The 27936-nt window shown below is 50.4% G+C and overlaps 1 protein-coding gene across 5 annotated transcripts; it reads right to left on the reverse strand.

Annotated features, from left to right (window-relative positions):
- On the reverse strand, positions 1 to 27929 carry PHF12 (PHD finger protein 12). 5 transcript variants are annotated; one of them, XM_088138712.1, is made up of 15 exons: positions 27457 to 27927; positions 27014 to 27366; positions 10651 to 10723; positions 8160 to 8553; positions 7761 to 7881; positions 7137 to 7269; positions 6894 to 7058; positions 6570 to 6734; positions 5645 to 5783; positions 4155 to 4274; positions 3617 to 3760; positions 2808 to 2906; positions 2369 to 2451; positions 2055 to 2193; positions 1 to 388 (listed from the first exon to the last, which is right to left on the reverse strand). In XM_088138712.1, exons 1-15 carry the CDS (start codon positions 27520 to 27522, stop codon positions 42 to 44), a joined length of 2541 nt encoding a protein of 846 aa, XP_087994838.1. In that variant the 5' UTR covers positions 27523 to 27927; the 3' UTR covers positions 1 to 41. The 5 variants fall into 5 exon arrangements, with proteins under 5 accessions (XP_087994838.1, XP_087994837.1, XP_087994835.1 ...); XM_088138711.1 differs by having other exon boundaries at positions 3617 to 3763; XM_088138709.1 differs by having other exon boundaries at positions 5006 to 5783.
- Between the last annotated feature and the right edge of the window lie 7 nt (positions 27930 to 27936).

Raw genomic sequence — 27936 nt, forward strand, 5'->3', positions numbered from 1 at the left:
GGGGCTTTCCTCCCACCTCCCTCCTTGCTGCCCCACAGCTCCTATGGCACTGAATTGGACCGAAGCACAGGAACCTGGTGGGCCTTGGGGGACAGTTTCTCTTCCAAGTCCGTCTCTTGGACTAAGGCCGACGCGTCCCCCTTGGGCTGTTTGGTCGCAAACTCCGTAATGCTGAAGACGAACTGCAGGCAGCCGAGCTTGATGTAGCTGCCGTGGTGCAACAGAGCCGTCCCCTCCCATCCCGCCCCGCTGCCTCCGATCAGGCTGGAACTGCTGGCTTTGCAACTGCAGGGATGCTGGGCCTGACCCTGGGCCTGGGCCCTCATCGACGCGGCCTCTTCGCTCGGTGGCGGCTCTTCCTCCAGCTGCTTCCGGTTCTTGTGGCGCTCTGGAGGCAGAACATACAGAGGATGGATGCAAAGTGTGAGGAAGATGGTTCTCTGCCCTCAAGTCCTGAGCCAAGACAATCCACTCTGGGGTCTGTTTAATTATGCAAACGAAACCGCATTTTATAATTAGCTGCAATCTCTGCTATTCTGTACCATCTTTAGGGGACCCTATCGCCTGCCAAGGAGAACTGGGGTTAGCCCCCACTGGCTTCTACGGTTTATGCCCAGCTCAAACTTTCCTGCCGCCGCCGCCGCTATTTGAAATTCAAGCTCGCACAAGTAGGAGGGTGAATTCTGCGTTCCCTGCTTGAGAGCAATGCCTTGTCTACACACTGCACGCAACCGTTACAAGCACCACAAAAAGGCCTGGAGCGTCAGAAATAACGAGAAGGAAGCAGAAGAGAATCCCGTGAAATGAAACAGTTCAGCTGGAGGAATCAGATGCCCATGGAAGAACCAACCTCAGGGGGGCACCGGAGGGTTAGCCCTGAGACCACAGGATGAATCCCCCAACCCTGGCGGGGGGCCAGGGGCTTCGGGACAGCCAGGGAGAGAAGAGTGGGTCCTGCCTAGGTGCACCTCAGCCAGGAAGCTCAAAAGACCAGACAGCCTGCGTCTCCCAGTTCCAAGGAAACCCGAGCCACGTAGCTCTTCTTCAGATTAAAAAGAAAAGCGTTTAGCGGTGCCGAGAACTCCAACAGTCCTTTCTGGATCGAACGTGCTTTCCTTCGGCAGGAAGCCAGGAGGAGCCTGGTAGCACCTTTTCCGATTACAAACTTCAGTAGAAGACAAACAAGGCCCTCCTCCCGCAACTTTCTTTTGGGTAGCTACGACTGCCATCCCACAAAGAGGCACAGGAAGGTCTCGCGTGCCAGAACTGAACGCAGTTTAGAGGAGGGCAGCTCAGAGCAAGTCACGGATCAGAGTGAGCAGGAAGACGGGGCTAGATCCTAATGAGCTACGTGGCCACTGATGCAGGAACAGCATGTAAAACAGAACACTGGTCTGAGATGGGCGGCTATATAAATTGTATAAATAAATAAATGAAAATTTAAAAAACGTTGTTACTTTGCAAACAACAGAGAACTTGGAGCAAGCCAGCGTTCAATAGAGAGAACTAAAAAGATTCTAGGACCCCCCTTGTGGGAGCTGGTGAGGTGTATGCGGATGTATACGAGGGTGTGGAAGTACAGGTAGTCCTTGCTTAACGACCACAACTGGGACTAGAATCTTGATCGCTGAGATGGCCACATGACTGCTTCGCTCAACGACCGCAATCCGGACAGTCCCGGTTGCAGTCGTTAAGCGATCTCCTGGGTGGCTAGGCGGACGGAGTGAAAGGGCTGCCTGCAGAAGGCTTCAGCTCCCCTCCGTCCCCTCCACTTGCAACCTTCCCTGCCGGCTTCCCCACTGACTTTCTGGGGAAGCCAGTAGAGAAGACTGCAAGTGGCAATCACCTGATTGCGGGGAGTCTGGCAACTGGTCATAAATGCAGCCACATGACTGGTTGGGGGAGGGTGGGTGGCATGACGTTTTGCGATGGCCGGAAGTGCTTTAAAGCACCCTTTCTGAGGCCGTTGTAACTTTGAACCGCTATTAAACAGTCATTAAGCAAGGACTACCTGTACTTCTTGGCCGAAAGTAGAAATGGCCCTGGGAACTTACTGATCACACTCTGTACTTTGGCAACCATGCTGCTGGGAGGGATGAACGCCGTCTTCTCAGAGAAGTCACACGAGTACAGGACATTGTCCACCGTTGTGCCGTGCTCGCTGTAGTTGAGCAGTTCATAATGTTTGGTGTTCTGGGAAAGAAACTCAGTTGTACCAAATCTCAGAATGGCTGAGGTTGGGGAAAAAAACCAGAGAAAGAGCCTTGTCCCTTTTTGGAACACCCTCCCCAAAACGCTTCCATGCCTGCTTCAACCCAAAACAGGGCATGTGCCTACGTGCAACCACTCCCCTCCTTCTGCCCCTCACCTCATCATAGAAGATGCAGGCGTGTTTGCCTGAGACGTAGTTGCAGTGACCGTAGTTTGTAAGGCACACGTCCATGTCTGCTCCTGCCAAGTGAAGGAGGAGGGTCAGAACCGCAGCTCAGGGGCAGGTGCGCTGGCAGGCAGGCTGTCCCCACTACTGACCAGAACCAGGGAGGCCTCAGGGAGGGAGCTGGAGTCAGGGCACCTCCCAGAAGACAGAGCCAGCCTCTGATTCCTGCCCTTCTGCATTTGTTTTACATAAAAAAATGTTTCAGCAGCTGCCCAGAGGGTGACTTTCTCAGCGAGGGGGGCAGAGAAAGCCCCAGGAATGCATCCCAAGCCGCAGGAAGAGCTGCTAGGCTCCTTCCCCTGGAGAGCTGTATGCATTCACCACATTCTCCTACCAACACCTGCCAGCCATGCAGAGAACCAGCCCTTGCCTGTCCCGATGTAGAGGGTCCTGTAGCACATGTTCACAGCACTGCCCGTGCCCAGGAGAGGGTAGAAGACGGCCCGGGCCTGCACCTCCTTCCTCTGTCCTGAAAGGCAGAAAGGTGCCTTGGGTCCCAAGCAGCTCCCAGGGTAGGCGATGGGATGCTCAGGTCCGAACGTCTCCTCTGATCGCCACTGGGAAGAATTGGGCTCAGCTCCACTTAGTCCCACCTCCCCAGCAAAAATGGGAAAAGAGGACTTCTGCACCTCCCTTAACCCTCCCATCCCACTTTCTGCCAACATGCTGCTCCTAGGCCAGAGAAAGGCTCAGCAAAATCTGTGTGCTGGGAGGGGGGAGGTTTTGCTTCTCTGGGCTCCTCAGCAAACGGTGCCTGTGACAGGGTGCCAATGATCACAAAGCAGCGGGCATCCAATGTGTCCATCGTCCTCCGAGGCAGTCGGAACAGCCGAGAGCAGTGCCAGGGCCCAGAGCGGGGGGTGATGGTGGGTTTTCCCTTTGCTGGATGGATTAAACCAAGCCAGTCTGCCACTTGCCAGTGATGCTTTAGTCCAGATTCCTGCTATGAGCAGGGGTGGGCCCCTAGCACTCTCTCAGGGGTTACTTCGTACTTTGATTGTACAACACTCGGAAAGCAAAGCAGAGAGGCAGCCAAGGAAAGCCGGGGGGGGGGGGTAGCAGGGGGAACACAAGCAGGAGGATGCCAAGCCCCCTGAGTCTCTGCCTACCTCCTTTCTAACCACCTTTTACAGCAGCAATCTTCACAGGAAAGTGTAAGATTAAGACTGCATAGATTACCTTCCGCAGGACTGTTTGCAGAACTGGGTGGGGGGCCTCCCACGTTGTCGGCCAAGGGCTGGGCTTTGGAAGCGAAGAGCTGGTGTATTCTCTGCAAGGCCAGGAACTTGATCAGTTTCTCATCCAGCATACCGATCTCAATCTCTGCTAACAAAAAGGCAATGTGGTTGATCAGCTGAGCATCTGGATCAGGGCAGGGAGTCAACCCGGTGGCTTTCAAAGCGACCAGGAGCAGCAACTGGTGACAGGGACAGCAGCCTCAGAAGAAAGCTTGGTGGCTGTCCAGCCAAAGAGGACAGCGTGTCCACCCAGCAAGTGAAGGAAGAAAGCAAGAGGTGGGCAGGCTGGCCGGCTGGCCACGCATCAATGAGAACGGGACCATTTCCTCTGTCAGCCTTCAATCTGTGTGTGTGCATGCATGCGCACACGCACGCACAGAGGCCACTGCAAGAAGAACAGCAGCAGCAAGGCCAGCTGGGGAGCACTGCCCTCCTGGAGAAAGAAGGCCTTTCCTGGGGCACACGTGAAGGGTCCTCACCTCCACTGCCATCGATTAATGCTTTCACGGGACCAGCAATGTCCACTGCAGCTGAAGAGTTGGAAGGGAGCAAGGAAGGGGTGGCTAAAACAGGGAGGGTGCTCGGGCTGACCTTTCCATCTGGAGACAAGAGGAAAGGGAAGAGTTAGGTCAGAATTCTTGGTTACTGTTAAATTTTCCAGACCTTGTCAGACTCCTAAATCTGTTTATAACCAAGTTAGTACAATGAAAAAAAGAAAACACTCAAAAATTGCCATAATTAAGAGTGGGAAACAGAAAAAATCAGAGCAAAAATATTTCTGGTTGAAAGAACCCTCATTCTTCCACCCTTTGGTCCAAGTTTAGCTTCTGGGACGGACGCTGCTCCCAACAAGTTCTTGCTGCTGCTAAAGCTCTCATTGTTTGACTTTTGCAGTGACAAACCGTTGCACCATTATCGTGATCCCCCTTTGGAAAGGAAGTTGCATCCCGTGGCAATGGAGAAGGGGGGGGCCCTGGCCAGAAGCACAGGAACCCTGCTTTGGGAAGCATCCACTGGACATTAAGGCCCAGGGCTGCAAGAGAGCAGAGCAGGCTGAAGCCACAGCACGGACAGCAGGGCCCTTCGCTTCTGCAGCCTGCGTTTATTTTGTGGCCACATCCTGGCAGGATGACTGGAGCTGTGGAGGACACAATTGCCAGGCACAGCCTGGATTGTTCCCTTGGCATCACCCAGGTGCCCATGGCAAACCTAACCCCATTTTCTGTACTGAAAAGACATCCTGCCTTTTGAAGGAGAGAGGCCTTTATTCGGGACTTCGGGCAGGGCGGGGCAAGGGCCCTGAGCCCTCCCCATGCCATGGCGCACTCACCTGGAGGTGGGGCTGATGAGCAAAAGCCATGGGCGGGGGCGATGGCAGAGCCTCCCTCCCCCACAGCTGCTTGGGGAGGGGTGAGCGCCCATGTGGCGGTCAGGGGAGAGTCCGCTGCCCCCAGATCTGTAGCCAGCAGAGGCCCAATCTGCGCCTGAGTGTTCTTCCGCTGCCACGCAGTGGCAGCTTCTAGGCTGAAGCAAGAGCTGGGGATGGAAGCCAGCAGCGTGGTGACTGGCACAGCAACCTTGTGGGGGCACGACACAGGTCCCGCGGCGTTCTCTGTTTTTACAACTGCACCAGCCACGTGATTGAGGAGCCCGCAAGCTGCTGGGGGGGTGGTGGGCCTGGGCCAGGGCTGCTGACGATGAGACAACCCGGGGATTGCCCCGCCCTGCCCGCTCAGCCTGGGAGAGGCCGGCGTGGAGACATCGCCGTAGAAACTGGGGCCGTTGATTTTCACCTCTGCAGTGCTGCTGAGGCCATTAGATGTCCCACAGGGGGAGGCTTTCTTGGGCCTGTCCGCGCAGGAAGGGTATGGGGTCTCGTCCTGCAAGGAGTTCTGGGGGATGAGCCCAGAGGTGCAAGAGGCTGGGCAATTGGGAGGGGCGTTCGGCTTGTCAGCTGCCTGGTACGGACTGGTGAGGGAGCCGTCGGCCGCCAGCACCGGCTTCACGTCCACCTTTTCCACCTGCTCCGAGTCCCAGGGAAAAGGCGCCTGCTTAGCAGATAAGTGTTTCAGGATGCTGCACTGCAGGGCGACGATGCTGCACAGCCACTGGAAAGAGAAAGGAAGGCCGCAGGTGAGAGGCCGCCAGCAGCCAGCTCTGCCCTGCCTCCCAACCAAGGGCAGACCTGCCTTGGTCCAGCCGCGTCTAGTGCTGGCGGCAGCTGTTCAGGAACGCTGCGCCCAACTGCCTCCAGGAGCCTGGGTCTGGATTCAAGCAGGGCTGCTCCTCCCGGGAGAACCCTAATCCTCTTTTCAAAGAAGACCTCACTGAAGGAGGAGCCCTACTGGAAGCATCTCGGCAACTGTCACATCTACCAAACACGTATAAAATGGGAACCCTTTTCTCTCCAATGAATGTACGAGAGTCCTCCTTGGCCAGAGGGGGATCTGCTAGGAAGCAGTATGTCAATGATGCATTTCCTGCTCCAGATGTTTTGGCACCAAGCAAAGGCATTTCGACTCACCAGCCCTTTGAAATCTGTTTCCAGCTGCTGACCTGGTTATGTCTTATCCTTCCAAATTCACACTCTTCCTTCTAGCAGCCCCTCAAAGCACGACTAAGGAAGCTCCGTGGGGCAGAGGAGCCGAATCTGCCGGAGGTTCCTTGCCGAGCCCTTGATACAAGGCAACCCGAATTGACCCTCCGCGAAGGAGCAGGACTAATCTGCCACATTGATTTTCTGAGCAGCCCTGGGAGAGCCTGGCTTTGGCTGGATAGAAGTTCTCTGTTGCACAGCCCTCTCCCAACTCAGCTGCTTTCCGAACCAGAGGAGGGGCATTTGATGCAGCCTGGCAAGATGGCCACCCTCCCAAGAGAGGCTTGTCAGCCATTACCTCTTGCTGTTCCGACTGGGCAGCTAAGTGCTGGGAAGCGTTGCCAGGGTGCTTGTGTAAAGGCTCCTCGGAAACTCCGTTGCAGATTAGCTCCCCGTCTCGGATGGCTGCAGGCGCCATCAATGCTGGTGGGATCCGATACTGGGATTTGATGGCATCTGGGACCTGCGGGCAGCAGAGAAGGCGGCCTGGTCCTTGGAGCCATCCGGAAGCTGCCCTTCCAAGCAGCAAGGCTGCCCCCTCCTGGCAGAATCCCAGCACTACAAGCTCCAGAGCGAGTGGACCAGAAAGCCACAAGGGGCCGCCTCGTGCCCTGTCACCTACCTTCAGCCCCTTCCTCTTCACTGACTGGACCACTCGGCGGTTGGGTGGGTGTTTCTTATGGATCCGGTTTAAGAAATCCACTTTCACCACGTGCTGTGAGATGGTGTCCTGGAAGCGGTCAAACACCTGGCACCGGTTGCTCAGAGTCATGTTCTTCTGGTTCAGCTGAAAGAGACAGACCATCCTAAGGGAGACCTATGGGCCATCCCACCCCCCCGGCCAAGAGGCGAGGCCCCGGCTTACCACCACATGCTCAATGTGATTCGGGCACATCCACCTGCCCAGCGGCATCGCTGTGAGGGGGGGCTCCAGGCAGTCCATGTGGAACAGGAGAGGGCAGTAGTCACATTGGATGAGAGGGGCTACTCGGCAACTCCTGGAAGGGAAGGCCGGAATTCTTACTCCACAGAGGAGCACAGAAGAAATGTCCTTACGCCTGGTCCACCTAGTCCAGGACCGCCCCCTGTGACTGTCCACACTTTCCAGCCCGTCACCTCCGGCTCCTCCTGAAGAGGTGCCACTGGGAACTGAACCTCAACACGACTGCAAGCTCCCTTAGGAGGATCCCCTTGCAACCTGAGAAGTACCTTCACCTGTGACCCGCAAAGCCCAACCATGGGGAAGCAGAAGAGGAGGAATTCCGCCCGAGGACTCGACAGGGCCAGGCCAGCAAGGAGGGAACGTTAAGCTCGGGTCTAGGCAGGGCATCACTTGGGAGGGGAGGGATTAAGGGGGGCTCTGTTGAGCTTCTGAAATAGGGGGCAAACCTTCTGTTCCCATGTGCAGATACAAGATCCCCAGCCCTTGCAGCCCCTTCCATTCTGGTCCAGAGACGGTGGAGACCCCCACCACAAGCCAAGCTGATACCTGCTGCACGTGAAGCAGACTTTCACCGGCAAGGGAACCAACCCATTGTGGTCCAGCTCATGCTGTGCTTTCTTGACATTCTTCCCAGAGGTCTCCTCCTTTCTTCTCCTCTTACTAGTACCTGGCAGAGCAGAACAGGAAGTAGGGCTAGGTAGGTGTTGGGGGCCTGAAGAGGGAAACCTGTGCACGCCCACACCCAAGGGAGAAGACCACCTTGCTTGGGCTCAACCTCCAGACTGTGTTCCTAGTCCAGGTAATGCCAGAAGCAAAGCAGAAGCAAGACAGACAACAACCCAGGCCACCTGCCCAGGACATTCCTTCCTTGCAGGGCTGGCGCTGCCCCTCCCAAGGGCCTCCAGAAGCCCCGCGCAGCACACCAAGTGTCGTGCCGCTGCTCACCTGGCAGGGCCGTAGTGCAGGTGAGCTCGTTGGGCAGCTGGAACTGGGTGGGATTCCTCTCCATGGCGGCAGCGATGAGCAACTCAAAGGGCCGCTTCAGGTGGGGCTGCCCGCCCTCAGCTTCTGCCCCAGGGGCAGAGTCATCATCCACGTCAATTATGTCCTCGTCCATGTCGTTCTGCTCCGAGTTGGGGGTTTCAGTGCTCGTATTGGATGTCGGGGTGCCGGGCCGGCTTGCTCTGCGCTCCAAGAGCCGAGCGTGGGGAAGCGTTCGGAGGCTTCCACCGCCCGCCCGGTCCAAGTAGTCGGCATCACTGGTGGGAGACGAGGTCCTCTTCCCAGATTTGTCAACCAAACCGTTCATGTGTCCGAGCTCCTTCTTCTGCTCTCTCTTCTGCAAGGCACAAATGAGCCATCAGCCTCCCCATGGAAGTCCCTGGGCAGTCAGAGAATGGGGGGGAGATCTCTTCCCTGGAAGCCCAAAGGAGTCATCGTGGTGGCTGTTTCATGGCACAGCTTTTCTCTGGATACTGCCTTGCCCTTCTACTAAAGTAACTGACAAAAAACAGCACGTTTAACAAAAATGTTTTAAAATGTGTTTAAAAATTACAACTTAGCAATCAAAACTGTGTAAAAGCAGGCAGAGATAGCGGCTAAGGAACCGCCCGGCAGGCTGTTCCAAATGCAGAGCATCACAGTCACACTGGTTTGGGGGAAAGAGGAACAACAGGAAAGAGGCTAATGGGTTTCTGGGCTACTTAGGAAGGGCTACTGTAATCCTGCTTCCCTCCAGATATGTTAGGACTATATGTTTTCTTGGCTAGACTTTCTGGGAATTGCGGCCCCAACACATTTGGAGGGCACCATGCTGGGGAAAACGGCTGCCGCTTGCCGGCTTCTGCGAAATTCTGGCTGTATCTTTTGAAACTACTGAGCCATACTTAAGGGGAGCCCCTATAAAGTATGTCACAATCACAGAGCCTGGAGGGGAAGGACCGTGGCCATCCCGATTCTTAACAAAGAACCTCCCCCAGATTCTATCGCCTTCTTTTCAGAATGTAAACCAGATGATACCACTCTTGGAAAAAAAGGCACCAGGCAAGGAAGAGCTAATGGAACTGAGCATCCTTAGCTTCAAGCCAGGTTCTTGTTCGCTTGTCCTATCAACACAAATTCTCATTAATAAGAGAATGCCAACAGTTCACCGGGCTGCTGAGGGTAAAAAAAGGCAACTCAAAACAAGAGGCTTTCTGGTTAGAGAAGTCTGGGGTAGGGAGAAAGGAACTCCATTTGGCCCTGTTGAGTGCCATATACACCAGGGACATATTAAAGGAAGCAGCTGGCAGCATCAAGGTGTCAGAGCAGGAGGCAGCTTGGGGCAAGGCTGGTGCATTTCAGACAGAAGGACAACTGCTTTTCAGTTAAACAGCTTAGATGCTCCATGTCAACTGCCCAAATTGAGAAAGGAAAGGGCAGGTCAAAAGGTCATGTCTGGGGAGCCCAGGAAGGCTGTGCAGCCCTTAAGCTGGGCTTTCCAATGCCTCAGGGCCCATCAGCTGGTACCAGATCATTTTCAGCTGGAGATGTCAAGGACCTGGGACTGAGCAAAAGAGCTCCTCTTCTCACCCATCCCTCCTTAACACTTTTAAAATCAGTAAATCACTAACATGCTGGTTTGGGGACTGATCCATTTTGAAAGCAGCAGCAGCAGCTGGAAACTCTATCCCCCAGATCCCCAGGCTGGAGGAGAATCCCTGGTATCTCGTATCTCAACTTGCAGAAGGCTCCTGGCCCTGCTGCTGCTCCTTTCCCTTTAGGCTGGCAGCCCTGGGAGCCAATATTTGCATTCAGCTGGGCTGGCTGCAGGAAAGGGCAGGCCTCTCTGATGACAAGTTGGAGCCCAGCCCAATCGCTTCCCCTCATTTCATTTCCCACCAACGAAGGAAACAGACATAACTCATCCTTTCCTGCTGCTGCTGCTATGGAAACAATGGGAGGTCATTCCATGCTTTTTGAGCTTGCCGGAAGGAACTGGGGGCTTGGCAACCCAGGCAGCCAGCCTGGAAGGAGACGAGGCCAGTGCCAGCATCGCCGGCATGCCCCATCCACAGCTGCAATTTGCTCAAGAAGGCAGCGAACGTGGCCTTCCTGACTTAAGCTGCCACAGCCGCCCTAGACTAATGAAGGGGTTATTCAAATGTTACACTTCAGTCCAGTAAGTTACTCTTTGGGGGGTAGTTTATCTAGCTTTTCTTAGATTTATGATGCACTTTCCCCCTTAAGACAGAGGTGCAAAAATGTGCTGTCCATTCAAAGATATTTTTGTCTGCTGCAAAAGTACCAGCTGTGTTTTTTCAAATCTTATTTCCTACAGCTGTTGGGATCCATTCTGTGGTTTCCAGAGAGGAAGAAAGGGTGCGTGTGCGCACGCATATGTGTTTGTGTGTGTGTGTGTGTGTCTGGATGCCCAGGAGGCTGGAAATCTCTTTACCTTCCGGCGCACAGTGCAGCGATGGCACATCCACTCCCCTGGAGGCAGCATCTCCTCGCTCAAAGGAGGGTTGCTGTGGGAGGAGACAAGAAGCACATATGAGCTACACACGTTCTGGGGCCAAGAGCTGGAATCATTACAAGGTACATTGCAATTAAACACACCCCAGATGATCAGCACAGCAAGCCCTTTTGCCTGTAGGAACTGGAGGGTGCCTGACTTCTTCTAAGTTCTGCTTTGATTGTCAAACTTCAGGTAGTTCAGTATTGGCATCCCTTTGCCTCTGACATGGGAATTCTCTCCATCTAGCTGTCCCTCCCAGCAGCAACTCTCACGGGCCTGGACTCCTTTCTCCGTTCAGCCTAAGAGTCCCTCCCATCTGCCGCTTTTTCAGAGTTCTCTCCCAAGCACCGTGTGATCAATGAGCAACTGTGTCCCGGGACCGGTCACCTTACACCTCTTGTTAGTGACTAAAGGCATCCGACCACTGTCCTTTTACTCCAAGGTCACACAGCAACACCTCTGAGCAGTGGCTGATTTTTTCATCCAGGAGCTGCCTAGAATAGGCCTGCACAGTAGGCAGGCCACTGGCGTTTTTAAAAAAGGAATAAATTTGTTGCCACCACCCCAAAAGATGCGCTGCCAAGTGCCTCCAAACCTCGCTTCCACCGGCAGCTCCAGCGCTGTCGCTGTTCAGCTAGCCACCAAACAGCTGATTGGCATACCAGACATTCATTTGTGGCCCGCAATGATTTTTAATTTATTAATGTGGCTCTTTCCCCTCTATGAGCTGTGTGGGCCTGATCTAGAAGCTTAGGCCAGAGGCTGTTCCTGCTGTAAAGAGATTCCACACACCTGCTGTAACTGTCAATTATTTGGAGCTTTTATTCAAATTCAAAGCATTGATTTTAACCACAAAACTTTGAAAGAGTTTGACAAACACATGGAAAAGGACATTCTCCTGTGCCGGCCCCAAACTGTAGACTTAAGTGACCACTGGTTCCCACTCTCATGGCTTTCAGGAAAGATGTGAAAAGAGTTTTGTTTAAAGTTGGCCTTTTAAAGTATTTCTAGCATTTTTATTCTGGTTTCAATCTTTTAAAGGCCATCTTACTCTTAGAAATAATAAAAATAAATATAGTTCATATTAAAACTATATAGTTTTAATATAATATAATATAATATAAAATATAGTTTACATTAAAAGGTGGATCCCGAGGCCTGAAAGCCATCTTGAGTCACAATATGGCTTGACTGCTCTCTCCCCCCACAGAATTCTGCAGCTTTTTGCTCCATGCTGAGTTGGCAGCCTAGTTCTCTATCCTGTTCAGGGAGTGCTTGCGATTCAGAAACACCAAGAAATATATTTTGAGTCTTTCTGTCTAGAACAGCAAGCTAACTGTGTAGGTCTGGGGCAAACTCTACAACCAGAGTCTTCAGGTGTCTCAAAGATAACCATACTGATTGTGATATTGGTTTTGTAGTTCCCACATGTAGTTCCCCAGTGTACTGCTTCCATTCTTAAAGATCAGAGAGGGCCACCATGCACCATCCCTGGTCCTTGGGTAGCCCATTCTCAGCATCTTCCACATCTGCAGTTTGGGAATTGTCATACCAGCTGACCATGCAGAATTGCTGACATTATATAAATTACAGAGACAACATACGTGAAGCACTGTTGAATACACCAAAGTGCTACAAAAAGGCTAAACATGATTACACTTATTGAAGGGTTATCTGAAACAGCCATAAAGCAGCACAGCAGTAATTATAAGGCCACAAGTTAACTCTCTCTCCCTCTTTGAGAGAAGGGTCTTCGAATACATCCACTGCCTTTCACCCTCTCAATAGATAACTGCATAGTTACAACTGTGGAATCAGTTGCTATCAGATGTGAGGACAGCCCCATCTTGGGTGGTTTTAGACACATTTGGACGAAAGGGCCCCTGGCAAGACCTGTAAATGGAAGAAAAATTGCCTGGCAATCTAGGATGCAGTCACCGGGAATCCATGGAGGAGAGGCTCTTAATTGCAAACAGTCATGGGTTGTTTTCTACCCTTGGAAGCACATGCTTTCAAAAGGCTGCTAGGAAGCCACTGGGGCCGGAAGCAAATGGGAGATCCTGAATACAGTGGGCTGGCTGGCGCATGACCAAGAATGCTGGACTTGATGGGGGCTGGCCTGCCACAGAAATAGGGGTTTCCTTATGATTAAAACAGGGGAGGGGAGGCTTTCCTCTTTTGGAACACTATCCCACACCCATTTGCCACCTCGTCACCCTCCACTCCAAATGGCTCAAGGGTCCTGAAGATGCTACCTGGCCGGGTAATGAAACGTCTGCAAGAAAACAGCCAAGCTCAGAGAACCCCACAGACTCCACAGTTCAACCCCGAGCTGCACACATTCGCTTCTATTGGCTCAAAGGATTTGGTTCAACGTTCGCTTCTGTTTGCCATGCCACCTATACTTCTAAGCTCTAGGGCCAGGGTGGCTGGAGCCCCCTCTGCTGGATGTTCGATTTGGTGGGATGTTTTGGGGTATCTGCCAGATTCGTCAACTTGTTCTATTTTTTCTTCTGTTCCAGTTTGGTTTGTGTTGTATTGTGAGCCACCCAGAGTCACTTGGAGTCAGGCAGCACAAAACCAAATAAAAATAAATATATAAATGAATGCTAGTTGCAAAGGCAGGCAGGAGATGGGCCTGAGAGATAATCAGGCAGAAGTTGGCTACGAAGGGCTTCAACCAACTGGTGCTGCCTAGGAGGAAGCCGAGCACACGTACCAAGGCAGTTGGACGGCAAAGCCAACTTCATCTTAACTCAGTTGCAAGTCACTGAGAACCAGCTGGGGATGCAGCTGGAACCAACACACCCCCTGCCTGCGAGACCCCAAAGCTTCCTGCTCCTCCTGTTTAGAATCAGCCACATTAACAATGCAGGAGGCAGAGAAGCAAGCAGCCATTTTGAGAGCACAGCTCAGGAATCAGGGAAGCGAATATGATCGACAGCCTCAAGAGCATAGTGAAAAATCCACACATCAACCACATCTAAGAAGCCACAGCTGGAAAACTGGAAAAAGCCAGAGGTGGCCTTGCTTGGCCTTCTGATTTCCCATGTGAAGTTTCAGGCACCATTAAAACAGCCCCCAAATCTCGCCCCAAATCCAGAACACAGCAGAGAGTGGGCTGATTTAAAAAAAGGGTGGCTTTTTCACATACAGTTACCACAATCCCAATTAACAGCTGCCCTCTAATTAGAAGAGCTTCCAAATAAGATTTGGAGAAGGCAGCAGCAACATAAACCTGAAGTGGAGTCTTGCCAGCAACACTCCAATTGTTTTATTGATTGGCTGGAAGGTGTCCAGAAGAAAAGAGAGCCCGGCCTGCAGAGAGTGCTAGTAAGATTTTATTCGCTAGCTCTCTCTGAAGCTTAACTGCTTATACAGATGGAGCACAGTCAGAAGGCATTTGGTAGAGCCCAGCACTTTGCTTGCACTACCTTGATCCAAAGTGAACATTTTCAGCACTCAGACAAAAGGCCTTGCTATTAGCTGCAAAGATTTCTGACAGGAGGCAGCACCCAACGTCCTGCAAAATGCACAGAGAACTTCTCAAGGTTGTTACACAGCTTGTTTCCTTCCAGGAAGAGTACGTTACTAGGCCGTTAAGATTCAGGGCCTCAGGGCAGGGAGTGACTCTGCTTGTCCTGCAGTTGCACGGTGTTCCTTCAGGATACATGATGCATTCTGCAAATTCGTCATACAAGAAGCATCACAGAAAAAAAGAGCTCCCTAAATCTGCCTGACTGTGAACCACTTACAAGCTTACAGAATAATTTATCTGTTAGCTTTTAAGGTGCTTCAAAGCTGTTGGTTTTCCTGCAAAACATAGACCCAGCTGCTGTTCTTCTGGTAAGTCTGACACATAAGCAACTCAACACCCCAACTCATTTCCCCTATACCCCACATCTGCCATCCTGCAAAACTTGAATGGAACCTCTGGCCCATGCTGGTCCCTCTGGACCTTCTGCCTCAGCCAGGCTCCATTCCCACTGTGGGGAAGTGTAATGGACAAGGGCCATCCCAGGCAAGCATTTTCCTTCTGCTGTTGGTGGAACCAGAAAAACAGAGAGGACCTATCTTTCCCAAGTGGCAGATCAGTGGTCAGAAAGCAGAGCAGAGCATTTTGCCAGGATCCTGCCAGCTGGGGGAGGCAAGGAAAGGAGAAACAACCATCGAAGAGCTCCTGCCCCTCCAGTCTCTAAAAATCCACCTCTCCTTTAAGACAATTACGAACGCCAACTCTTGACAAAACGGCCCCTTCCCCGGAAAATGAAGCAAATGCATAAAGAGCATACTGTGGAATCAGTCCCCGTTAAGGAAGACTTCTGTCCAAGGTGGTCAGCAGAACAGTCTGCTTAACCTTTCAAGAAGCCTTGCCTCAGGAGGAGTCCCATTTTGGTAGCCAGCACCTCCTTCTGGCTTACCTGGCTGCTGTGGCCTAACTGGTTAATTCCTCAGAGGCAGCAGAGAATACCCTTCACCTTTGAGATGGAGTCTATATTTAGGCTGCAAACCAACCCAAAACCTTTCAGGATGAAAGGTGATACTGAAATGAAATACAACACGTAGCTGTTGCCTTTTGCTACTGAAAAACCACAGAACTTTCAGAAGTATGTTCCAAGCAAGAAAACTGTTTCATTAGACACCTTGCGTGTCCTGTGAAACTCAGACATCACTGCAAGAGCAGAAATTACTTAAAACCGACATGTTAACAAGCTGTCTAGGTTTCATATTGTCAACAGCAAGCAGAGAAAAAGAGAACAGGAATGGCCAAAGGCTTCTGCAAACAAAGGCACATGCAGTGAATACGCCTTTATCCTCCCGTCTGTTCAAATGAAGTACAGAATGCCTGATGGTGACTCAGGTCAGTGAGTTGGGGCTTTTTGTACCTCCCAGGAAACATACTGTCTTCTTCCTTTTAGCCGCAAAGAATTCCTGGAGGAGTTACTGTGCTCAACACAGTAGTCAGTCCCACTATAATGAGATGGGCAGTCGTAGAAATTGAGTGAAACAAACAAACTAACACACAAACAAACAGGCTCTCGTGCATGTTCTGCAATCAGAGAGGAATGGGGTTCTCCTCGCCAAGAGGGAGTTGTGCGGTTGTGCCCTTAAGCTGCTGCTAAACCCAACATCTGTACAACATTAACTCTAACTCATATTAGTTCATTCCCAAGTGTGCAAAAGGTTCGGGATATTTAACTTCCTTTCAGTCTGTTGCAATATTATATTTTAAGGAATGTTTATGATTCAGCCTTCTGAATGCTTCCCAAGAAGTCCTGTATTTTCTATTCCTTCATTTTTCACTATTCTTAAATTTTTACAAACAGATCTATTTGGGTAGCAATGGAAAACGTATTTACGCCCACCTACTATACACGTATTTGCTCCAGGCCCTTCCTTCTGCCTCCCCACGTGTGACAGGCCTGTTTGCCACATGAGGATGCAAAGAGGAAATTGCACAAAAGGCACAGAAGGAGCTGCGGCAGAAAGCAAAGTTGTTGCACTAAGAGACTGTGCCAAGTTACCAAGTCAGAGTACAGATTTCAGAGCAGAAAGATGCACACAGCTGAGCCAAGAGCTCAACGTGGCAAGACATTCAGGCTTAGAGAAGCTTCGACTCTGGACCCAGCATCCCAGTCCCAGGAGAAAAAAATGTTTGGTTACGTGCTCTGAATTTGTCCAGTGTGTTGCCAAGTCCAGTGGGGCCTGAGGGAGGAGGAGCCTGCCAAGACTGGAAGCTCAGGTTCGTTTTCTTCTTTTGTTACTGCTTATTTCCCATAAAAACTTCCTGGGAGTCATGGCTTGCTTCCTCTCATCAAGGTTTACAGGTAGTCCTCGCTTAACAACCACAATAGGGGTTGGAAAATGCATCATTAAGTGAGGCATCATGTGACCGCACCTGATTTTACAACATCTTTGTGGTGGTGGTGAAGTGAATCACTGCGGTCATTAAGTAAATCATGTGGTTGTTAAGCAAATCATGTGGTTCCCCATTGATTTTGCTTGCTGGAAGCTGGCTAGGAAGGTCCAAATGGTGATCACGTGACCGTGGGGGCACTGAGACAGTCATAAGTGCAAGGACTGGTCGTAAGTCGCTTTTTTAGCGCTGTTGTAACTTTGAACAATTGCTAAACAAATGGTCATTAAGTGAGGATTACGTGTATTTTAGCTTTCTATCAATCCATCTGTAGAAGAAGCAAGCACCAACCACCTTCCCAATTGGCTGGAGGGAGGAGGGAGGGAGGGAGAGAGAGAGAGATGGATGGATGGAAAGATGGAAATGAGTCCCACTTCATCAGTTTGGCTGAATCGCTAGCTCCTTTTGGCTGCTGACTTCTTGAATGAAAGAACAGAGGAAATGGCTTTATATCAAGTCAGACCTTTGGCCCAGGTAATCCAATATTGTTAACATTGATGGGCAACTGCTTTACAGGGTTTCAGGGAAGAATTGTTCCAGACCCATCAGGAAATGCTAGGTGGAGCTTGGAACTGTCCCCTCCAAAGATACAGCCCCTACATAGATCCAGCATAAGAAGTTTATAACCCCAATCCCTTTTCCTTGTGTTATCTCTTTTAGATGATTAGCTTGAGTCCACGGGCTGTCTTTTTCATTAGCTACTAACTTGCCTAATAGCAACTGTTCTCAGGACAATACAAAATAAAACACAAAATCCAAAGAACAGAAAATGTGCCATGTTGATCTTCTGGTGGGGGGCAGTCTATATCCTTGGATAGAACTACAAGTGAAAAGACCTGTCATAATTTAGTTAGCAGTGGTATTCAGAGCAGCATCAAAAGAGATGTTCCTTCAGCTCCCCAGACTTTGAACTGAGGGCCCCAAAGAACCGGAAGCCATTAAATATAATACTGGCACACAAGCATCATGACATGTCATTCCATGCAGCATGAACTGAAATTCCAGACTATCTGCAGAGGTAGCCATACATGCAGTATATTGTAGCAATCAAAGCAATTACTAAGGCATGTGCTGTTGAAGCCATATGACCTCTATCCAGGGAGGGTAATTACCTTTGTACCAGACTAAACTCTGATGCACAAGAGCACTTGTACCTCTAAAGACAAAGATGCCACTATTCTGGACTGAAGGTCCACCTGCCACGAATATTTCCAACTTGTCTTAATTGGCCTTCAGTTCATTTGCATTTATTTCAATCCATTACTATAGCAGTCTTCAATAAGCACTGTAAGTGCCTCATTTGATCTGACAAAAGACACAAATCACATATAAATATATCAATGGCACTAAACACTACATCTCTGGATGAGCTTTCTGAACAGTTTTCAGGTACATGTGAATTTTTTCTTCTTTGGGTGCCTTTGAGTCAGTGTTGACTCCTGGCGACTGCCTGGACTAGTCCTGGCAGTTCCTTGGCAAGGTTTTTCGGAAGTGGTTTGCCACTGCCTGCTTCCTAGGGCTGAGAGAGAGTGACTGGCCCAAGGTCACCCAGCTGGCTTCATGCCTAGGTGGGACAAGAAGTCACTGCCTTCTGGTTTCTAGCCTGATGCCTTAACTACTACACCAAACTGGTTCTCACATGTGAAACAGCCTGAGGGAAAAAAAAGAACCACATCGGATGCCAAAGGGTCAACCAGAAATCTATCAGAATCAGATCTGGAAATGGTTGTCCAGATTTGAATGTAACCACTGAGATCTGTTCTGTCTACTCCCAACTGAAGATAGTTTTCATAAAGATGCAGTAATTGATGGCATTAAAAGCAGCAAGACAAAAGAGAATCAACATGGTTATACTACCTCTAGTATCCCACAACAGGGAATTTGGCATTTTCAGTGCCAAAATCAGATCTAAAATACTTTTCTAGAAAGTAAATGTCTCAATGTGATTGGCTGCTATACTTTTTCTGTTGTGAACAATATTAGCCTATCACGAGTGAGCTTCTGAGTCTACCAAAAGCCTTTTCAGAAGAGGCAGCCTTACTATTTCTTTTGAGGAGATCCTTTTCTTCAGTGGAAATGTATGAACTCTTAGATGCAACTGGTCAGTCCTTCCCAACTAGATATAGCAAAGCAAGAGTCACGCAACAAGGGTCTGGCTGAACTCGATCAAGCTCTTTGCTTATATTCTTTAAATGTAGAAAATATCCAACTATTTTTAACCAGCTGGTGCCCTGGACACTTTCAACGACTGAACTGCATGAAATGTGGAATCTAAGGCAAGCCATTTTGCTCTCAAAATGTCTAGCCGACATGAAACAGCATGCTACCAAGGATTCCATCAAATGTCCACCAGGCCAGAATACCAGATATCACAAAGCACTTAGGAGCACTTTGCTGAACCCTGAGACCCTGAGAAGGAGCAGTAGCTGAATTAAAAGAGCTGTTCTCAAGCTTTTGGGTTGAATTTCTCCCAACCTGTTTTCAACTTACTTCTTTTCCTTCAGCTAAGATATGTCAAAATCAGAACCTGTTCTAAAACCCAGCTGAGAGAGAGAGAGAGAGAGAGAGAGAGAGAGAGAGATCCCCCAACCAGAACAAGAAGGCTACTCAGGTGCAGCTGTGCCAATTGCCCAGGTCATCTCTAATCCAGTGTCACCAGGACTTCAACAGGAATAATCATGATCCTGCTCCAAAATTCCCCAGATCTCTGTGGAATCCATAAACCTGTACCCATGCGCAAGGATAAACAAGGGAAAAGACAGCATTCTATATTTGTAGATTTGAATCATACCCAACCATTGCTAACCCATTTAAAAATCCAGCCCCATTCAAAAATGGGCAGAGGGACAATGTTTCAAGGGCTGGGCAAACCAACAATCTATTTAACCCAGAACGAGGGAATCTCTGGTCTTCCAGGTGCTGCATGAAAGGTTGGACTGAGGGTCACCCCAGACTTTAAAAAATGAAATGCTACACCCACACTGAAGAAAGGGGATTGGCTGGTATAAAAACATTAAGTAGGTGGGTGATTAAAATGACATTAATTAAACATTAAATATTTAATTACATATTATTATTATCTGTAACTAGCTAAGCAATTATTACATTTGAACATACATAGGCCCTCACGCTCTTTCTTATGGTGATCCTCATGTCCTTGTACTTCACAAGTTTAAAGTAAAATTAGGAAACAGGTAAGCAAAAGCGTAACAATGATCCTTTCCTCTCTTCCATATCAAGCGAGAGCCCCTGGGGGCAGCTCTAGGCAACCTGGCTTGGAACAGGGATTCTCCAGGACCTGGAAGGGCAGTGGTCGTCTACTTCTGATTTCACCCAGCAGTGGCTCTCTCAAGACTTCTGCCACAGACTTTTTAATCACAGGTGCCTGGAACTAAGCTCAGAGCTTTTTGAGAGAATCACAGACACTACAAAGTCCCTGCTAACTTTACAATCACAGCTGCAGAGTGCCAGCTACATAGCAGCCACAGCAGAATCATGGCCCCCAGTAAGAAAAGTGACTGAGTGCAGAGAAAGCTGGGTTCAAGTTACAATAACTGGATTCTTAATTGCAACCACTCGTTCCCAGAGACCCGAAGCACACGTTGGCGCCATCAGACCAACCCCGGCACAGACAGGATGCTTTTGAGCGAACGACCGCTTCTATAGAACCCTACATAAGGGTTCTGAAGTTACACGTTTCCAACTTAGCTGCATATGAATGATGCAAGACACAACTTGTTTGATTTCTTTTCATCAAAGGCAAAAAATAAAGGGAAGGGGAAAAAACCTCTTAACTGTACTGCCTTTCAGGATTGTTACTTTGAAACTACAGAACCTTGGTATTTTACTGATCTTGGACTTATGTGAGGCCAAAACCAGTAACTCCCAATACTTACAAAAAGGGAGTGTGGAATTTTGAGAAAAAATTGCAGAATCTCTGAAGTGCCTTCTGGTTAACAAAGGCAACTTTCATACGCACCTATTCTCTTTAACACGTCAGCCATAATTAGTGAACTTGTTTCTCTAACTGCTGGGCACAAACATATTTCTTGTTTCCTGTCCCAGAAGCTTTTCCCAATCCCATCACATTCACTGATATATATTCACACACTTGGCCAAAGTGATTCAGTGATGGAATGTCACTGAAAACATTTATTATTATATTATGCTGCCCCTGGCAAGAATTATGAAGAAAAAATGAGGGGGTAATGGAACCTCATTGCATGGTGTCGATCTGTGGATGTTCCCTCCACATAGCCTAAGTGGCAAGGAAACCACCCTCTGCACCTCCTCCTAGAGCACTCTCAACTACCCAAATTTCCCTTGCCGAAGTAACGCGTCAGCCTTAATTGTTATAGCGCTTGAAGTGAACTGTTTCCTATTTCCCCAGAAAGTAGGATCCACATACATACGCTGCATAAAGAAAATTACAATTTTTAAAATATTTTTTTCAAATTGGAGGGGGAAAAAAGCAGTGATCATCTTGCTTGGGATTACTGAAGCAGCCCCCTTCCTGGAAATGCTGTAGCAGTGGATCTCCTGCATCTTCGGTGAGTTGAACTAGATGACCTTTTAGCTCCCTGCCATGATTTTAATACTCCATCTGGGCTGTGGTTGAAGGAAGCATGGAAACTTGAACTATCTGGTAGAATGCATTTTGTATCAGCTGGCTGGGACTGAAGGCTTGGAAATGTACCTTTCCCGGACTATGTGAGTTGAACTAAGAGGACTTTTTATTTGTGGTCCAGAGCAATGTCCTAGTTCTTACCCAGAAATAGCTAGACAGTTTGAGACCTAGTTCCTTGAGAGACAACTGCACAGAACCTTCTTATACAGTAATTATCCCGCTCCTGCTCTGGGTGGCCTCACCGCTGGAAGATCCTCCTACGTCTACCAGGAGAAAGGTCTGTTTGATGGTTGTGCCAACTCCATAGAAGCTCTTCCTGGACTGGCCACTTTGGGAAGGTTTTCTTGGTGGGTGGGGCCACGGATTGCTACTTCTTTGGTTTGGTATTTCAAGTCTCTGTACCTTTCCTCTCATCTACAGTTTGCCCTTCTGGCAGTTCTTTTCTTCCACTATGAGGCTCCCTTTTATATCAGTATATAAAACCCAGGACCTCAAGGGGTGGATTTGACAGTCAAGAGTTCCTCCAAAGACTGACAACTAAGGAGGCAATAATTAACTATAATTATACTTAATTCATTTTAAATCTAAATTAATTTAAATCAAATTTAGTTTTTCTGCTGATCCTGCTACTTAATTTTTACAGTCTGACTCAAAGGCAAATTGGGGAATATAGCTCAAAAAATTTCAAAACCATTATCCTCTTCTTCAAACTGCTCCCCACCCCTTCCCTGACTAAGCCTTCTGGTCTCCCTTGTCCCTTCTTTCTTTCTCTTTCCTCTCCAGACCAATTAGGGAGGCCCAGGATTTCAGGGAATGGCAGTCTGAATCTCCCAGCTCCATCTAAGGGCCTTTCCTCCTATCACAGCAGGCTGTGATGTTGTTCAGTCCATCCAACCGCTGCCAATCTAGAAGTCTCTCATGGGCTGGCACGTTGTTACTACAGTAGTACTATGAAGAGACTTCAAAGCAGATCACCTGCCTAACACCCCAGAACTACCTATTCCTGTGGGTAGCAGCTCTCCCTGCTAGGAGCGGGGTCCCTTCTCAGCATTGTTATCTATTACTGTTGGAGAAGAATCCAGGGCCTTCTGCAGACAAAAGTTCTACTGCTAAGCACACTGTTCTTCCTTGTAATCTGCTGCAGGTTATAATCCAGGCTTCCCAAAAGCTGGTCTCTTCCAAGAGTGTTGCCCCTGCAACCTGGACTTCCAGGAGTGGTACTTCCAACACCCCTGGGGAGCACTAGGATGCTTAAAATCATCCCCATTCCGGAAATCCTTTCCTCATATGCATATAGCCATCAACTGAAGTGCAGGATGGTAACCTTCAGCTAAATCAAAGAGAGGCAGATATTCAACCCATATTTAATATATTTTCCACAGCACATATATATCTGGTGAATGTCATGACTTATTTTTGCATATTTAAAATGTTTATTCTTCACACTTCACCTGGAAGGATTCCCAGCACAGTTTACAGGCCACTAAAGAGAGAGTCAACCCAATGTGTTATCAATTAATTAACTTTTGTGCCACAGTAACATTATTTGAACAATCTTAAAAGGAGGTAGTGCCTCCATAAACAACAGGGAACCACCTGGCATGTAGCAAACACAAAGTTCAGTTCTCAATAGCACCTCCAGGTAAAGTTGGAAAGAGCCCCATTTGAGACTGTGAAGGGACAAGGCTGACCAAATGGACCGTTATTCCTTGCCCATCATCCCTTAACATCCCAAAGACAACAGAATCATAAGCATTCATAAACCCCAGACTTCTGAGACAAGTTTTTATATAGATGGAGGAAACCAACCAACCAGCCAACCGACCTCCAAAGACCATTTTTAAATGTTGGATAAATATCAGAACAGGGACACTGCAGTAGGTTGGAGTCAAGAGTAACATATACATTCAGATGTACAGCAGCTTGTGCACCCTCAGAAGGCAAACAGCATACGCCCGGACCTGTATAAGAACAGGAAGAAACTGGAACTCCTAAGCAGTGCACACTGAACTCCATATCTGCATTTGCCAGATTTTCCTTTCAAGGGCTCACACAACAGGTCTCCAAATGGCTGACCTATATTGAGAGCAGCCGAGCCAAAAATTATTCGGGGAAACAAAGTCAGTTCCTTAAAATTGTAAAGCAAGCAGCTAGCAAGTAGCCTCCAGGAAGAAGATTCACAAAAATAATACGAACTGAGGAAGTAGATAGAAGGCACTTTTAAAGGGTGTAAGTGAACATTTAAGTTTCTTACACAGGGCTATCATCTCTTTCACAGGAAGTTACACAGATTTCAAAGACTTTGGGAACTCTAATTTGAGAGGCAAAAAGGAAGCTATCAATGGGAGTTGACCTAGATGGACAGTGTGGTTCACTAAGTTTGGAGAAAGCTTTTACAACCTGGAAAATAATCCTGTTCACCTGCTTCACACTCTGCCACTATCAGCTTATTTCCTAGTTACCTGCCTTACAAAGCTCATCTTTTTCCCCTGGTGAAATACCTTTAATTTCTTAGGAAAATTACATTCAACAGAGATCCCTCTAGTTCACATCCTGATGATGTTCCGGAAGTCTTTAAAAACCTGGCTATTCTCCCAGGCCTTGGGATAGGGTGTTTGTGGAGCCCGGGCTGGTTGTTTGATGTGTAGTTTGACTGCATGGCTAGGTTTGCTTTTATTGTTTTTCTATTTTAAGTGTAAGCCACCTAGAGTCATCCTGGAGTTGGGCAACTTCTGAATCTAACAAACAAACAAACTTGGATGGCATCTATCCTTTGTAAAGTCAAGTTCACCCACAAAATGATAAATTTACTTTGGGAACAGAATGCAGGAGTCAATGCACATTCATATGCATGTTAAAAAGGGGAAGGAATGAAGACCATTACAGCTGGCTGCATACTGTTAAATTCCCCCAGTCTGGTGTTTTCAAAAGTGTTAGAGGGCAGACTCCCAAATTCCCAGGCAACGTGGCCAGTGATCATAATAGCTGGGCATCCTGGAAACTGTAATACAACATATTTGAAGGCACCAGATTGGGGGAACGGTAAAAGAAAACAAAGCTGCCAAGTATCTCCTAGCTATTTTTAAAGAAATATTTATTCACAAAAGCTGTTCAAAGAATCAGTTATGCTACTGTCAGCATGTCGGCTGCAGCAGAAAGAACAAGCTTGAACTTTACTAAGTTTTTAAAGTGCACAATAACTTCCTAGCTAATCTCCATTAAATATAGCATGTACCCAAAGGAAAGAACAGAGTGAACGTAAGTATAGGCAATGAGAGTGCAAATTCTCAAGAAACACAAAACAAGTGGGATTCTCCATTGATCTAATCTACTTTACCAGGCTGTAAACCGAGATTTTACAAACTCTAACAGTTTTCTATGTATTTTCTAAACAATGCTATGGCAACAATCGATTGCTATCTTTTGATAGCTTTGAAAGGAAACTATGAATGTCTTATACATGCAGGATCTAGTCTGACCAAAAGGCAGGGCTCTAAATGGAGCTTGTTCCTAACTGTAATCCTTTTAATACAAAATAATCCTTAGCAGACTACCCAGAGGTTGCATCCCAGTTGCATGAAATCACAAGGGAAGTGGCCAGTTCAGCCTCAGCTAGAATACAGCTAAGACAGACAGGCCCTTCTTTGTCTGATATGCAAGTTTTATGTAGGTACAGTTTAGAACCAACACTACGCATTACACACATTACACAGAAGAAAAATGGTTTCTAAGATGAAGAAAGGCCTCATTTTTCAGGACAGTTTCCCCAAAACACTGCCCCCTCCCCATTCCCCAACAGGAGTCCACCAGTTTTCTCATCCTGATAAGGGCTTCTCTCCTTTTTCATGAGTAATAAGGCTTAGATTTTTTGGAGCTGAGAGGCAGAACAGTCCTGATGTCATGCCCCCAAGGCCCGACCTCTAAAGTTCAGGCTGTTAGAGGAAAAGTCCAGCACGCCAGGGCAGCATCATGTCAACCACCAATAACAGCTAGCTTCTGCCATTTTCCTTTCCTAGATTGCCTCACTGCTCCCCCTCCCCAATATGACCAGCTTATACTCAGCTCCCAACAAGAAAATGCCTAGAGGAACTGCAGGCAGTAACTGATGTTGTTTGAACTTGAAGTAAGAAATGCAAAGAAAAATTTTATTTGCAACTGTGTAAACAATACAGTAAACTGAACACCAGAGAAAGCAGGACCCAAGTTAAACAAATGCCAAAAGAAAGCTTCTCTGTGTGCTGCCAGTTTATATAATTTAAACAAAAACAAATGCTGAGAATGAGAACTAAATGCCACCCTCAATTAAACAGCCATCCGCCTTCAGCAAAAACAGCTCATGGCCATCTTAAACAGGCACATCCACTGAGTGACCATGTTAGAAACAGAGATGCAGGCAGAACCCCAAGCTTTTCACTAGCCTGGAGGCAAAATGGTTGATATGCATGGCCCTGCAGAAGCCAAGGAAAGGCAAGTCTCAGTTCCACCAATGAGAAAGGCTGCCTCCTGTTTTCCAAGGAGGATCCCAGGAATTCCTCCAGTAGCCGCTCAGGAGTAATTTAGACCCAGACCCAGTGGTTTCTAGACGCACTGGGGCGTAACTCCCAACACAGACAATGGCTGGGAGATGAGGGAGCCGTAGTCCAGCACAGGTTAGGGATCAGCAGCGCAAGAGTCCTATGGGCAGAATTCAGGCGACCACGGCTGGCCTTCTCCTCTACCTCTCCAGTCCCCTTCACTTTCAGGGCAGGGTGTGTCCTTGTTCCAAAGGAAGGCAAAGCCTCACATCATATGAGAAACCTTTGGTCACTGCTTCCTTCCTGTTTACCAGCTCAAAAACTTTCGGCCGCATCCAACCACGAACCTGATGTGCAACTGGCCGCCCTCTACGCGTCAAGCCCAGATTTCACTCCCGGTCCCAGAAATCCCACGATACAGAGGGGAGGCGAGGGCTGCAGGCACGGCCCTCCGCACAAAGCCACCCAAAAGCTTTATTCCCGCGCCAAGCTCGCAGGCTCGCTAACCCTCTCGATTTGAGGCGGCACGCGAGGACACCTTGGCCAGTTGCGCCGCCTTCCTTTTATGGCCGCCGCCGCCGCCGCCTCCCTCTGCTAACGCAGCTCCCGGCGGCCTACGCAGCCCAGCCGGCCTGCCCCCCAGGCAAAGGCACCTTCTTTCCAAGAAGGCTCAGCAACCACCCAGATTACAAGGCCAAGGCGCAGCACCGGGGAGCCGAGCGCGAACAATGGGCTGGGAAACCTGCAGAGGATTTCGCGGCCGAGGAGGAGGAGCTGGAACACCTCCGGGCTATAAACAAAAGAGCGGGCGAGGAGAAAACAGCCCGATCCTGCGTGGGCTTCCTCGGGAGGCGGCCTGCGCCCTCCGCCCGCCGGGCGGCCGCCTCCTGGCGAGGAGGGCGCCGGGCCCGGCCGCCCTCCCCTGGCTGCCCGGGCGGCCCCTGCCTCGGCCTCCGAGGCAGGCGGGGGAAGGGGCTGGGCCCCGCCGCCGGGAGGGGAGACACCCGGAGGGGCCCGATGGGCAAAATGGCGCTGGAGGAAAAGGCAACAATCCCAGGCGGGTCGCCATGTTGTCGGGAGCGGAGCCGCGGCGCCGGCGAGGGAGGAGTCGGCAAGCCGCCGCGGCCGGCGGGGACGGGAGGCGGCCGCGCTAACGGGCAGCTCCGCCGGGAGGGGGGGAGGCAGGGAGGGGGGGTCCGCCGCCGCCCGCCCGCCCGCTCGCTCGCTCGCTCGCTCACTCACCAGCACTGGAGGTGGAAGGCGGCGGGGCAGTGGTCGCAGCACAGCAGGTCGCCGCCCTCCTTGCAGCTGTCGCAGCTGTCGTGGTTGGTGGCGCGGCCGCTGCGCCGCTGCGCCGCGGCGGCCGCGGGGTGGTGCGCGCCGTGGGGGGCGCCCGCGTGGGGCGGCGCCGGGGGCCCGTGGGGGTGGCCGGCGGGCGGCGGCGGCGGGTGGCCCGGCGCGGGGTGGTGGTGGTGCGCGTGGTGGTGGTGCGGGTCGGCGCTCCGGTCCGGCCGGCGGCTCCGCTTCTCGCTCCCGCCGCCGCCGCCGCCGCCGCCGTCGTCGCTCCGCGGAGGGGCCAGCAGCGCCTGGATTTGCTGGGGCGGAAAGCAGAGGTGAGCCGGGGGCGGCCGGGCGGGCCCCCCGCCCGGCGCCCCGCCGCGCCCCCCGCCCGGCGCCGCGCTCACCTCCATGAGGCCGCCCGTGGTGTCCAGGTCGTAGACCACCGTCTTGGCCTCCATCCTCTCCCACATCCAACAGCGGGAGCGGGCGCACTCCCGCGGGCCGGGCCGCAGCGCGCCCCTCAGGCCGCCCCGGCGGGGCAAGCGCGTTCCGGGGCCGCGGGAGACTCGCCGCCTCCTGCTCGGCCTACCCGACGGGCCTGGGGGACCCCGCCGCCGCCGCCGCCGCCCGGACAGGCCCCGGGTCGGCTGAGGGGACGGCTGCCATGACAGGGGGCGGGGCCCGCGCTGCCTGCCTCGCCGCCGCCGCCGCTGAGGGGAAGGTCGGCCGCCGTCGCCTCACACGCAGGGCCCCTTCGCCGCTGCCGCCGCCGCCGCCGCTGCCACAGCGCTCGTCGCGCAGGCGCACCGCGGCTTCCCCGCCGCTCCGGGAGCATGCGCGCGACGGTGGCCCTTTGCCGCGCAGGCGCGGGGAAGCCGGAAAAA

Source organism: Python bivittatus, unplaced genomic scaffold, assembly GCF_059951505.1.
Source record: "Python bivittatus isolate LINGU-HERP-01145 unplaced genomic scaffold, Pbiv_v1 ctg000240_np1212, whole genome shotgun sequence".
Taxonomy (NCBI): domain Eukaryota; kingdom Metazoa; phylum Chordata; class Lepidosauria; order Squamata; family Pythonidae; genus Python; species Python bivittatus.